Below are 13,216 nucleotides of genomic sequence, written 5' to 3' on the forward strand. Positions count from 1 at the left end.
GACATGACTGAACTTCTCTTGAAAAACAGAACAAGATCCAACTTAACAAAAACAAACACATTACAAGGCAATCAATCAAATTATTTTGCGTAATCAGCGAAGGCTATGGCTTGTGCAGGGATAGAAACTGAATTTTACAATCGGTTGCACGCATGGACAACCATCTTTAGTATTTTGGTTGCCCAGCTAAAGAGTAACCAGCCATGTTCATGTTCTGTCATGTATATCAATTACTTTCAATAAATAAAACAATAGATAATTAAACAAAAAAATGCTGAAATGACACATGCATTATTTCTTACCACAAAATCATCAAGACTCAATTGAATATTTTCCTAGGCTAAATAAATGCATATTATTACTAACTAAGTATTTATATGTATGTCTTGTCTATTTCCAGATCTTTGTGGACATCCTTTAGACGATTTAATAAATCCACATAGAGGAAGATAGAGACTTTATTTATGTCCACAAATCTAACAGTAATCATCCTACTAACATTTGAATCTCACAGCATCTAACAATCTCATCCTACTAACATTTGAAAATGGTGAAACTGACTTGCCCAGTTGATGGTTGCGAATGGGAATCACAGGACCTGGGGCCAGAATTTGCTGCCGCTTTAACTGCCGCCCTCCAGATCCATGAGAAGAATGCCCACCCAGCTCCAACTACGGTACAGCCCACCAAGATAAAGTTAGAATCGCCAAAAATTGGCATAGGATGTGACCCAGATCAGTGGTCTGCTTTCCAAAGACAATGGAACATGTACAAAGCGGGCATGGCGATCACGAACGCCATGATACCGACAGCCTTGTTTTATTGTTGTGATAGTGACCTGAGAACAGACTTAATGAGAGATATCCAGGGTGATGTCTCGAAAATGCCAGAGAACGATCTTTTCAATGCTATAAAGAGACTAGCTGTTAAAGAAGATAGCACGCTCGTACATAGACTGAAGATGAATCGCATGGTACAGTCCCCTGCAACTGGAATTCGTACATATCTCGCTACGTTAAGGGGTCAGGCAGCCTTATGTCAATACAAAGCCAACTGTAAAGAGCCAGGGTGTGCGCATGTTTTCGATTACAGTGAAGAGATTATAAAAGACAATTTGATCAGGGGCATTGCTGACCCGGAAATTCTGTCTGATCTCCTCGGGGACTCGAAGACTGATAGGACCTTGGACGAGACTGTCTCATTCATTGCACAAAAGGAGCAAGGCAAAGCGACAAAAAGTGCTGTTGGCGATTCGCTAGGTGCAGTAGGTAATTCACAACCGTTGGTGTCAAATGAACAACCTGCTAAGAGATGTTGGGCATGTGGCGGCCCATCACACGGCCAGAGAAATGACCGTAAAACAAGAACTAAACATTGTGAGGCATGGACATCCACATGTGTAAAATGTGCGGTTAAAGGACACTTCACGTCATGTTGCAGCAAGTGTGTCAATTGTAGTACATGGGGTCACCGTGATTCATCTTCAAGGAACTGTCCAAAGAATAGGAACAATAAGTATCAAAACAATAGACCACATGACAATTCAAATTCAAACAGAGTTAAGAATGTTAACGACGTGGGTTATGTGTTTGATCAGTTATGTACTGTGTCTGAAGAAAGCCTATCATGTGACATACAAACATTACATAGTCTTCAGCACCATGTGTTCGATGGCCAGTGGATTGCACAGCCTTCAAAGCCACATCCAATGATCACAGTGACAGTCACACCAGTTCCACAGGACCACACATTGTTTGGGTACCCAATGAATGACACCTCGAAACTGAAATCCTTGAACATGGCTATGGTAGCCGATACAGGGTGCCAAAGTTCGATAATGCCATTACAGTACGTCAATCACATGGGAATCACAAAGCAAGATCTTCCAGTAAAACTTACCATGCGTGGAGCCATCAAAGAAGATCTAGGTGTGATCGGAGCTATTGCTATTAACGTTCAAACCACTAATGCAATGTCACCTCCCAAATCCACTAGGTTACTTTGCTATGTTTCAGAAACAATGAATAAGGCTTTTCTTTGCAGAGAAGCTCTTGCTTCACTGGGAATGATCCATCCAGAATTTCCTATCTGTAATGTTAATTCTTCTGAGATCGCTGCTTCCACTCATGTCCCAGATGATGTACTATGTTCCTGTCCAAGACGGCAAAATAAGCACCCACTGCTGCCAACAGAGCTTCCACCTGGGATAGACGCCAAAGACGAAAAAGTTGACTGTTTGAAAAAGTGGTTGCTTGATTACTATGGATCAACTGTATTCAATGTTTGTGAGCATCAGCCATTGCTGCTTATGTGCTGTGACCCACTCCAACTTCACATTGACCCCGACTCGAAACCTGTAGCAGTTCATAAACCAGCGTTAGTTCCGATCCATTGGCAAGAAAAGGTGCATGCTGACCTTGAGAGAGATGTCCGCATAGGTGTGCTCTAGCGAGTGAGTCCTAACACACCCACAACTTGGTGTTCAAGGATGGTGGTCACAAGTAAAGCTGACGGCACCCCCAGAAGAACGGTAGACCTGCAACCTCTTAACCGTTGTTCCGTCCGTCAAACACACCACGTGCCAAGCCCGTTTCATCTTGCCGACAAAGTCCCACAAAACACGAAGAAAACTGTGACTGATGCATGGAACGGTTACCATTCCGTGCCTATCCGTGAGGAGGATCGGCACTTTACCACCTTCATCACGCCGTGGGGTCGGTATCGCTACAAAGTAGCTCCTCAGGGATTCCTAGCAAGCGGCGACGCATATAATCAGCGATTTGATGCCATCATCACCAACTTTGACAACAAAGTTAAATGTGTTGATGATACCTGTATGTGGGCAGACTCTGTCAAGGCTGCTTTTTTCCAAACATGCGAGTGGCTTGACATGTGTGCGAGGAATGGAATCACACTAAACCCTAGCAAGTTTCAATTCGCGCAAGACACTGTGGATTTTGCAGGCTTAACGATTACACCTACCAATATCCGACCGAGTGCCAAGTTTATTGATGCTGTTCGTAACTTCCCGGTCCCTACAGACATCACAGGGGCAAGGGCATGGTTTGGACTCATTAACCAGGGTGCCTATGCTTTTGCCAGAACAAAGCAAATGAAGCCATTCCGCACTCTGCTCAAACCATCTACAAAATTCGAGTGGACAGATGAACTCACCAAAGCATTCAGCCCGTCCAAAGAAGCCATCATACAAGAAATGAGGGATGGTGTCCGCTTATTTGACCCTGCTTGATTGACGTGTCTTTCCACAGATTGGTCAGTTGATGGGGTTGGCTTCCTCATGATGCAAAAATACTGTGCATGTACTTCCAGAACCCCTGCATGTTGCCCTGAAGGTTGGAAACTTTGTCTTGTTGGAAGCAGATTCACCCACCCAGCAGAGAGTAGGTACGCTGCCATTGAAGGTGAGGCTTTAGCCGTTGTGTATGCTCTTCACCAAACACGATATTATGTGCTTGGATGCACAGACCTTATCATTGCCACAGATCATAAGCCACTCCTGCAGATCCTGAATAATCGTTCACTCTCTGAGATTGCCAACAGACGCTTACTAAACCTCAAGGAGAAGACACTTGGATACCGATTTACTGTGGTCCATGTTCCAGGCAAGAAGAATCTCGGTCCTGATGCTGCATCACGCTACCCAACAGGTAGTCCGGAACGCCTCCATCTTCCAGGAGACCCGGCGGAACTTCATTCACTTGCTGATGAGAATATTTCTATCCATGACGTGCTCACTACTCTATACCAACAATCGGATGATACCGATGATGCTGATGATGGATCCACATTGGCAGCAGCGTCCAGTACTCTCCATTCTGTATGTACAGTGGTTACATGGGACATGCTTCGTGAGGCTACGGCGTCCGACCCGAATCTCCGAAACCTCGTTCAATGCATAGCACAGGGATTCCCAGAAGATACCAAAGATTTGCCCCCAGAGTTAAGAGCTTACCATCGTTTATCACCCAGTATGTGTGTAGTGGATAGCGTGATACTTGTGGGTCATCGCGTTGTGATTCCAGCTGTATTCCGGGAATCTGTACTTAACGCACTTCATGCTGCACACCAAGGCGTCAGTGCAATGCAGGCGAGGGCTGTGGACTCTGTATACTGGCCAGACATCACTGTTGATATTGCAAGGATTAGAGACCAATGCTCACACTGCCACAAAATAGCTAAATCAAACCCCATGCAGCCCCCAGTTGAAATTAAGCCACCTGAGTTCCCGTTCCAACAGATTTGTGCTGACTATTTCACTTACAACAATACTGACTATGTTGTGGTCGTGGACAGATATTCTAACTGGCCGATGGTGTACAAGTCTGAGTCTGGTGCAGAGGGACTAGTTAAACGTCTTCGGGAGACATTTGTTACCTTTGGCATTACGGAAGAGTTGACATCAGATGGTGGACCACAGTTCACGGCTGGTAAGACACAAGAGTTTCTACGGAACTGGGGCGTCAGACACAGGCTTTGCTCAGTTGCAAACCCACATGCCAATTCTAGGGCAGAACTTGCTGTGAAGACTGTTAAACGCATGCTAATGGATAACACATCGCCCACAGGGTCTTTAGACACTGACAAATTCCAGAGAGCTTTACTGGTCTACAGAAACTCGATCGATCCAGAAACAAAGGCATCACCAGCGCTCATTTTGTTTGGCCGACTCATTCGTGATCCAATTCCGATACTGATGGGACGTTATCAACCACACGAGACTTGGAAGGAATTACTGTCGCATCGCGAGAGGGCATTGGCGAAGCGCCACTCCAGAGACCACGAAAAGTGGTCGGAACATACTAGGCAATTACCCCCACTGCAGATTGGAGACCATGTGTTCATTCAAAATCTTGTTGGAAACCAGCCCAGGCGATGGGAGCGCACAGGTGTAGTGATTGAGGTGCGGCAATTTCACCAACATGTGGTCAGAGTTGATGGAAAGGGTAGGGTCACCCTACGTAACAGACAGTACTTGAGAAAATTTTCCCTGTTCTTCAGTAAACCAACGGATCCCCTCGTGAAAGCAGTTGAGTCACAGCGTCCCAAATCATCATCTTTAACTCATAAACACGCACAACACCCTCAGTCGTTACCAACACCTACTGCTACGGAGGAAGCAACCCCTAAAGCTACACAGGAACCGGCCTCGCCTCCACCACAACCAACCCTGGATCCGGCCGTCGAGACTGATACACCCCCACCAACCGAGGATGTACAACCTGATCCCTCTTCTCCCATGAACAGAGACACTGGAGGGACAAAGATACCACGAGAGCTCGCTAGGTTGCTACCACACAATAACCCAGGAGAAAAAGAACTGTTACCACCTAGGCGGCCTGGCCGAAAGTCTCATTTCACCGATGGTTGAAATACCTGTGTGTGTTGACTTATAAACTGTTTAATGCCCGATAGTTATCATTTGTTGACTGTTTCCAATTCACCTTTTTTTTTAGATTATTGAAATCATAATCATCATGATCATTCGAGAGACATTCATGTTTTATTCTTTATAATCATGATAATTGTTACACATTTTAATTTTCAGGAATCAGTTTTTCACGTACCCTCAAAAACTTACCCCCATGAAGGGAGATAACTAAGTATTTATATGTATGTCTTGTCTATTTCCAGATCTTTGTGGACATCCTTTTCCATCTTCCACATTTTAATCTAGTCAATTTGTTTTACAGCATACCATACAAACTTTAAAGCTTGGGGAGGAGAGGACTCTTGTAATTTATTACATTGTCTGATTTCTGTATAACTTTTAAATTTGTGTGATTTATGTAATTGAACTTGTTTTATAATGTTGTCATTATGGAAAAGTTATTCCATCCTTTAGACGATTTAATAAATCCACATAGAGGAAGATAGAGACTTTATTTAATTACAATTGATTTTGAACCACAATTGCCTATATTTATTCAATATTTAATTGTGTCAAGCCTGAAAAAGCTAGTGTACCTGCTGGACTAACCATTTTTTAAATGGAGTTCCCGATCAAAATATACTTGCCCCAAGCTAACAGGCATACACTTATTTCTATTTTAGTGGTGTATACCATAACTGTGCAATTCATAGATAAAACTGTATAGCGGTTAATGATGGGCAGCTAAATGTATTTACCATAGCGCTACAGGTACATGTACAGCTTTACTGGCTGCTTAGTTTTTTATTAATTAAATAGGTTAATTCTTTATGATCTTTTAGTAACTGTACTTTTTGTTTGATGCACAAAATTTCCGCACTCTTTTTATCGGGACAAATGATTTTACAATTCATTTCAATCTTTTGATTTTCCTCTTATGATATGGTCTTATTTAGGGAAAAAATCCATTATGAAATCTGATTTCCACCAGGGAAAAACTTCTTCATTTTCCCTAAGCTTTTATGGATCTTCAATCATTTTCTCAATATTGTATTTGTCCACCGACAAGTTGAATGGATCAATTAACTTTTCCATTTGTAAAATAACATAGCATAGGAATTGCCCACCCCTGGGTATTGATGTTGGGTAACCATTGATCTGTACCTTCTGTATTAGTCCAAGTCTTAAAGTAGGTCACTGTCAAGGTCAAAAAGAGGTCAGGTTATGTGGGTGTGTTGACAAGTATTCAAAGATATCATCCATTTATTACAGTATTAGATGCATTGATGTTGGAAAAACAGATCATTTTGGATAAACCTCACACTGCCTGTAGAACTAATGGACGTACAAGACACTCCAAATATGCATTCCAGCATCTGCTTGTGTTGGGGGCATACGTAAGACATGAGAATTATTTCATAACCATCACATACCTCTTACAAATGAATGAAGCCATCAAGTTACTAGTAAGAAGTTTTATCTCAGAAATATTATTCTTGACAGGACAAAACCAAAACACATGAGACATACAGTATTGTACCAAGGTTTACCAAATGAACGTATGTAAATACAATCCATCTTATTTTTTAAAACATCTCATTGACTCGTTTTCATTTTGTACATGGAATATAACTTTGAGAATGACATCGATTTCAAATACAACAATATTATTGTAATTGCAGAATAAATACAGAAACATAATTTAAGGGTGATCTACAATAGTCTGAAAGTAAAATTGAAGTGTTTTTATTCTCTTGGCTGTACAGACCAGTTGATTGTTATTGTTTACATTCTGGATTTTTGGCACGTGCTCACTGACTGGGTGGCAAAAGCACTGTTGTGGTCAAACATTATTGCTGATTTCTACAATGGTGTTTCGTACACTGCAGTAACTTAATATCTTCACACATAATAACGGATTTTTAATTTACTGGTACCCGTTACATGTAAATATGTTAAAGTAAATTTTAACACTATTTTTAATTTATAGTTATGTAACATTTTATTAGTATTATTAAACTGGCTATTATACATTTACCATATAGTTCCAGTTGTTCTATTTTGACAAATGACTTTTTATATCTAAAATATTTTCACATATTTTGTTAACGCAACTTTTTAGTATTTTGGCTTTAAATTATGGCTTAAATGATTTCTCAATACCAAGAGAAGACATAGAGGTATCATAATTTATGTTAAATGACACACCTATGGTTTATGACACAATTAATTAGTTATTGTCCAGAAAGTATCTGATCATAAGAGATAATCTGTTTGTGCTGATCAGAGGGGCAACAACACACCTGGATATAAATGCTCAAAAAAAGAGTGTTAAGATCAAATAAATGTTTAAAAGATAAGTTTTTCCACACTTATACAGGTTGGGATGATATATTATAATAGGTTTTATTTCAGAATACATCAGACTTTAACCCCCGTGAGTACACATACATATAATACACAATATACATGTAGTCCATGACATACAGGCATATAAATATGCTATTTTAAGATATATAGATTTAACATTTATAATCAAAGATTTGGTAGCTCTTAAGACATGCTTATTCCAAATAAACATATACCGGTATATATTATATAAGAATTGTTTATCAGTACGAACCAATTTAAGGTACCGTAATTACTCAAAGTTTTCGGACACTCTAAGTTTTCGGACACCCTCCTTTTTAGCCAAAATAATTATTTTTCGTGACTCTATATTTTCGTACATTAGGATTTTCGTCCATAATTAATGACTCCAATTTTTCGAACAGTATATTTAACAGCGCTAGTTTACTTGATTTCTGGTTTTCGCTTATCTGGGACCCTTCGATCATGGAGTTTTACAACCGGATTAACGTAATAAAACCTGGCATGGAATGAATGGACCATAACAATTGCGTTACTGGGTAGATTACAATGTATACCTGTAAAATAAACAATGGTTACACCCAACAGCGTTTGAAATTTTATAGTATTCAGGAAGCAGTATAGTTGTTTTTATGACGTTTTTTACAAACCATTTCGGGTAAGCGATGGCAAATAAGTGAAGTTTTATTTGATTTGAAGCAGGGTAAGGAGAGTACAACAAAATAAAATTATTGCACATTTATAATTGGTTTATTTCATTACAATAATTGACAAACTACCATAACATGTCTGTCTCTAAATTTTCAGACACTCGTAGTTTTTGAATATTTTTCGTATCTAAATTTTCGGACAAGAAAAAAATATAATCATTTTTAAGTGTACGAAAACATAGAGTAATTACGGTAAGTATATAATATGAAATCAATCTATTTGCTGTTTGATTTCAGCCTAATTTGTGTCGGTTTATTATAAAATGTAATTTATTCTGAAAGACATTCCATTTCTGAAACTTTGAAGATTTTACTGTGGTAACCATAGGGACCTGGCACAAAAAAATCATATACCAAGATCATCGATTATGTTCAGTTCCCGAGTTTATTTTCAGTAAAAACAAATAACACCAATAAAATCTTTTCAAAAATCTATTTTCTTTCATTATTGTCTTTTATTCAGACATAGTAAAACATTATTTAATGTTTTGAGTTGTTGTGAATAAAAACAATTATTTTGTCAACCTTCTCTATACATTTCTGCATGAATTCAACCACTTTTTGCCAACCAGAGAGAAGTCTAAACTGTGCATGTGTGTGTGACGTCAGGAGTCAACTGGTCTATATGCAGCCACTATTAGTTTCAAGGGATAAACTATGTTGCTTACCTAGCACCAAAAATGTCTTTCTTTGCCAAGTTTACCCCTGCTATGACCTTAATTCGTAGTATTTTGATATTCTCATCGTTGCCAGTCTGCAATATGCAAAAATAATAATTCTTTACTAAAATGGTTTGCATAAAGGATATGTGTAAAGAAAATCATGCATGATAATAACAGTAAGGTGTTTATTTTGGTTGCTCCAGTGTGCCATAAATATGTACTCAATAAATTATAATGTCATCATCTGAAGCTAACCTTGCCCAAAGGCATATTTTTATAAAACGAATAAATAACAGGAAGCGGTCTGTCTAAAAAAAAATAGGTACAAAATGAATGCACAGTCAGTAACTGTGTAACTGTTACACAAATATAACAACATAACTAGAAATGGCGCGGCAGAGGCCGACGAGTATCCCCACACCGCATGTTTGACCCAGGGGCGCCCCATGGTTGGTAATGGGTCCATGCATAGTTGAGATTGACCGTATTGTCATAAGAAAAGTTCAGTATCAATAAGAAGTGAATCGGTGTAGAAATGAAGAAATTATAGTAAGACAATTTTGGGTGGGTGTGGCCTATTACGGGCGGGGCGCCCCAGGGTTGGTTAAGGGTCATACATAGTTGAGATTGAACGCATTGTCATAAGAGATGTTCAGTATCAATTTGAAGTAAATCGGTGTTGAAATGAAGAAATTATAGTAAAAGGCAATTTTGGGTGGGCATGGCCTATGTGGCCGGGGTGCCCCAGGGTTGGTAATGGGGCCATGCATAGTTGAGATTGACCATATTGTCATAAGAGAGGCTCAGTATCAATTTGAAGTAAATCAATGCATAAATGAAGAAGTTAATGTAAAATAACATAAAAAATGAGGGAAAATCTCTGACCCGGCCCGCCCCAACCCCAATAACTTTTGACTCACGGGTCAGATAAAAATTATGTCACAGTCATCGTCGCACATATGCTCATAGCTACCATGTATGTAAGTTTCAAGGTTCTAGTGCTAATAGTGTAGGAGAACCAGGTGGCCAGGACAGACGGACGGACGCACAGACGCACATCAATACAATATCCCCACTTTTTCTCTTAAAAACGTGGGGATAATTATGTTTTTATTTTTTCAAGCTCATAAAACTATGAAACTAAAGCAAAGGACTCTGTGATAAATTAAAGACTGTCACTTCAGACAAATCTGACAGAAAAAAATACAGGGCTTACTCTGCCATTCGCCGAATTAGCCAATGGCTACAAATTCACCTATTTGGCTAAAGAAAATTCTATTTGACTACAACTTTTTCTTCATTAAACCCTTAAAATGGCCAAAAATAGAAGAATTTTGCAATAGCAAGGCGAATTTGGCTAAAGAAATTTTTGAGCCAGGGGAAGCCCTGAAATACAATGACTAACAAACATTTGAGAACTGTCAGAATGAAGAGTTATGTAGATATAATCTTGTTAATGTTGTCAAGAAACTTCATAGATGGTTCTCTATTTAACTAAAGTTTTAAAATCGATCGTGATTTGGTTTACTTGAAGCAAGTGGCCTAGTGGGTGGGGTAAGAATTACATATTTAACATATTATGTAAAAATCCGCTAATTGATATTACATCGGACGTTAACAATTATGGTGCCCATGCATAATACTATAATTTAAAAGTCTTACGTTTATGTTAGGCAGACCGTGAATTTCGTTATCCGATTCCATTAAGTGTGTTAATATTTTTATTTACAATACACACAAAATACCCGGATGTCTTGTCTTGAGCATTCGGAGTACTTCTGATTGTTCTCATTCAAACGTCACGCCCACTTTTCTCGAGCGTCAGACTCAGTGTTTACGAAATTCGGCGTTGATATTTCGAAACAGGCCCTATGTTTTGAAAGATCTGTTTTTTTACGGTTATTATTTTTGGCCATGTAGAATAATCCACGAGTGTACAGATAACAGAAACTGAGAAAGTTGGTCGCCGGTGTTGTTTAAATTACGTAATTTTGAGAATTGGGTCGGGGCGCTCTTTCAATTGTGAAACATCGCGTCGTTTTGACTAAAGTTGGGAATAACTGTTGCTGTGGGGGGGGGGGGGGGTCGCTAAGAAATCATTTTAAATTGAGAATAAATGTGTTTTCGTTGTTACGTTTACTTAAAGGGGCCTTTTCACAGATTTTGGCATTTTTTAACTTATTCATTAAATGCTTTATATCGATAAATGTAAACATTGGATCGTAAAAGCTCCAGTAAAAAATCAAGAATAAAATAAAAAAAAGGAAAAGAACATTGCGCGGACCAGGTTTCGAACCAGTGACCCCTGGAGTCCTGCCAGAATCCTGAAGTAAAAACGCTTTAGCCTACTGAGCTATTCCGCCGTGTACACATGTTGAACGTATTTTATACGTTATATAAGCAATCTTCGTAGTTTCACAAAATTTAACGACAAAAACAGAACTCTCCAAATTATTCAATCGTTTCGCGTTGCAACGCTTTATAATTTTTAGGTTTTAAAATCGTCAAAAGATGCATATAATGGCTCTATTAGACCATAGTAAATGTTCATTATTACTGTTTCCTCACAAATATCATAACTAAAACGAAAATTTGCGAATCTGAAACAACTTTTTTCAATTTTGTCAATTTACCAAAGCGTGAAAAGATCCCTTTAAGTTAAATTAATACAGCTGGATAGAGAGATGAATTAAAAGTTGAGATGTAGATATAATTTTAGAAATGCACTTTTGAGAAATTTAGGCAGTCATATTGGAAAAACAAGACACGTTTTGAGATTCGAATTTGAAGATGCATATCTTCTCGTTAAGAAATACTCTTCTTTACTTCTATTTCTGCCTTCTTTAAAGTTCCGCATGTTTCACGGCAGCAATTTAAGAAAAATCTTGATGTTACGGTGCACATTCGCGACGGTCCGCGACCATTACGTGCCAGATTTTTAAATTTTAAGTGTGTATCAATTACACGGTGATAAGGCGATTACCAAAACTATTCCGCTCACCGTCTAAATTCTATACTTCTGACAAGAGCACCGTATCCTTCTGACGAAAAGATACATGGCAGACGAAGAAATATCCGGTAAGTGGGTGACACAATGTTTTATTATAATACACTGTAAAATGATTGTCACTTGCGAAGCACTCCATCGAATTTCTGAACCAATATGTCGTATATATATATATATATATATATATATATATATATATATTAGAATAATATCTATATCTCTATATATATCATCCTATTATATAATCATATCACTCTATACTCTATATATAGTCATACCTCTCAGCCGCAGAGAGAGCTAGAGAGAGCGACGAGAGACGAGAGCAGAAGAGCGAGAGAAGAGAGAGAGAGAATATGCCACACGAACCTGCTTGTTTCAATATCTGTTAAGAGGCCTCATTTTTGGTGAAAAACATGCATCACTTACATAAATATCGATGCACCGCGCAACACTGGTTATATGCACCGTATTTATATTTCTGTGTAACTGAAATTCGTGGCACCGCTAACTTCTGCACATGTTGTAATGATAAGCTAGACAAGCCATCGTGAGCTAAATTTTATTTGAGATAATCTTCCATTTATAAAAGTAACATGTCCCAGAATTGATCTGGAAAATGATGGCATGCATGCACCAAAAAAGGTTCACCGGGATCGATTGTCTTGCTTTCCAGTACGTGGAGGGCACATCTTGAAGGTCTCATGTTTCAATTTATCTATATTGTTGTGCTGCAATACAATCATTATTGATAATTATTATTTATTGATTTCAGATTTATAATCCGTAAAAAATATGTCCAGTTACGATTGTATAAGCAAATATTGGTGTAAAACTAACCGAAGGAAATGATAATTTTAGTTATGTATAGAGAGTTGCATTGGTTACATTTACTGAAATATGAATTTGATGTTTGTGGCCAAAACCAAAGATATTTTCCAAAGATGCTCTCGACTGCTTATATCAGAAACAAAGGGGTTACAATTATACTAAAACTTGTTTGAAACTGTCTATAGAAGCTTGTGAGTGCATGTCTCCATAGATAAGACATTACAGCGTGGTCCGTTTTAACGAGATGTAA

General features: G+C 38.6%; 1 protein-coding gene across 4 annotated transcripts in view; it reads right to left on the minus strand.

Moving 5' to 3' along the window:
* Positions 1-13,216, minus strand: part of LOC127876872 (E3 ubiquitin-protein ligase NEDD4-like) — a 61,850-nt gene that overhangs the window by 46,776 nt on the left and 1,858 nt on the right. For 3 of the 4 annotated variants that reach the window (XM_052422367.1, XM_052422368.1, XM_052422369.1), the window contains exon 2: positions 9,138-9,223. In XM_052422367.1, coding sequence (XP_052278327.1) covers positions 9,138-9,223 — 86 coding nt within the window. Of the gene's footprint in view, positions 1-9,137; positions 9,224-10,793; positions 10,934-13,216 lie in introns of those variants that run through there. The other variant, XM_052422370.1, reaches the window with a different exon arrangement.

This window comes from Dreissena polymorpha, chromosome 4 (genome assembly GCF_020536995.1).
Source record: "Dreissena polymorpha isolate Duluth1 chromosome 4, UMN_Dpol_1.0, whole genome shotgun sequence".
Classification (NCBI taxonomy): Eukaryota; Metazoa; Mollusca; class Bivalvia; order Myida; family Dreissenidae; genus Dreissena; species Dreissena polymorpha.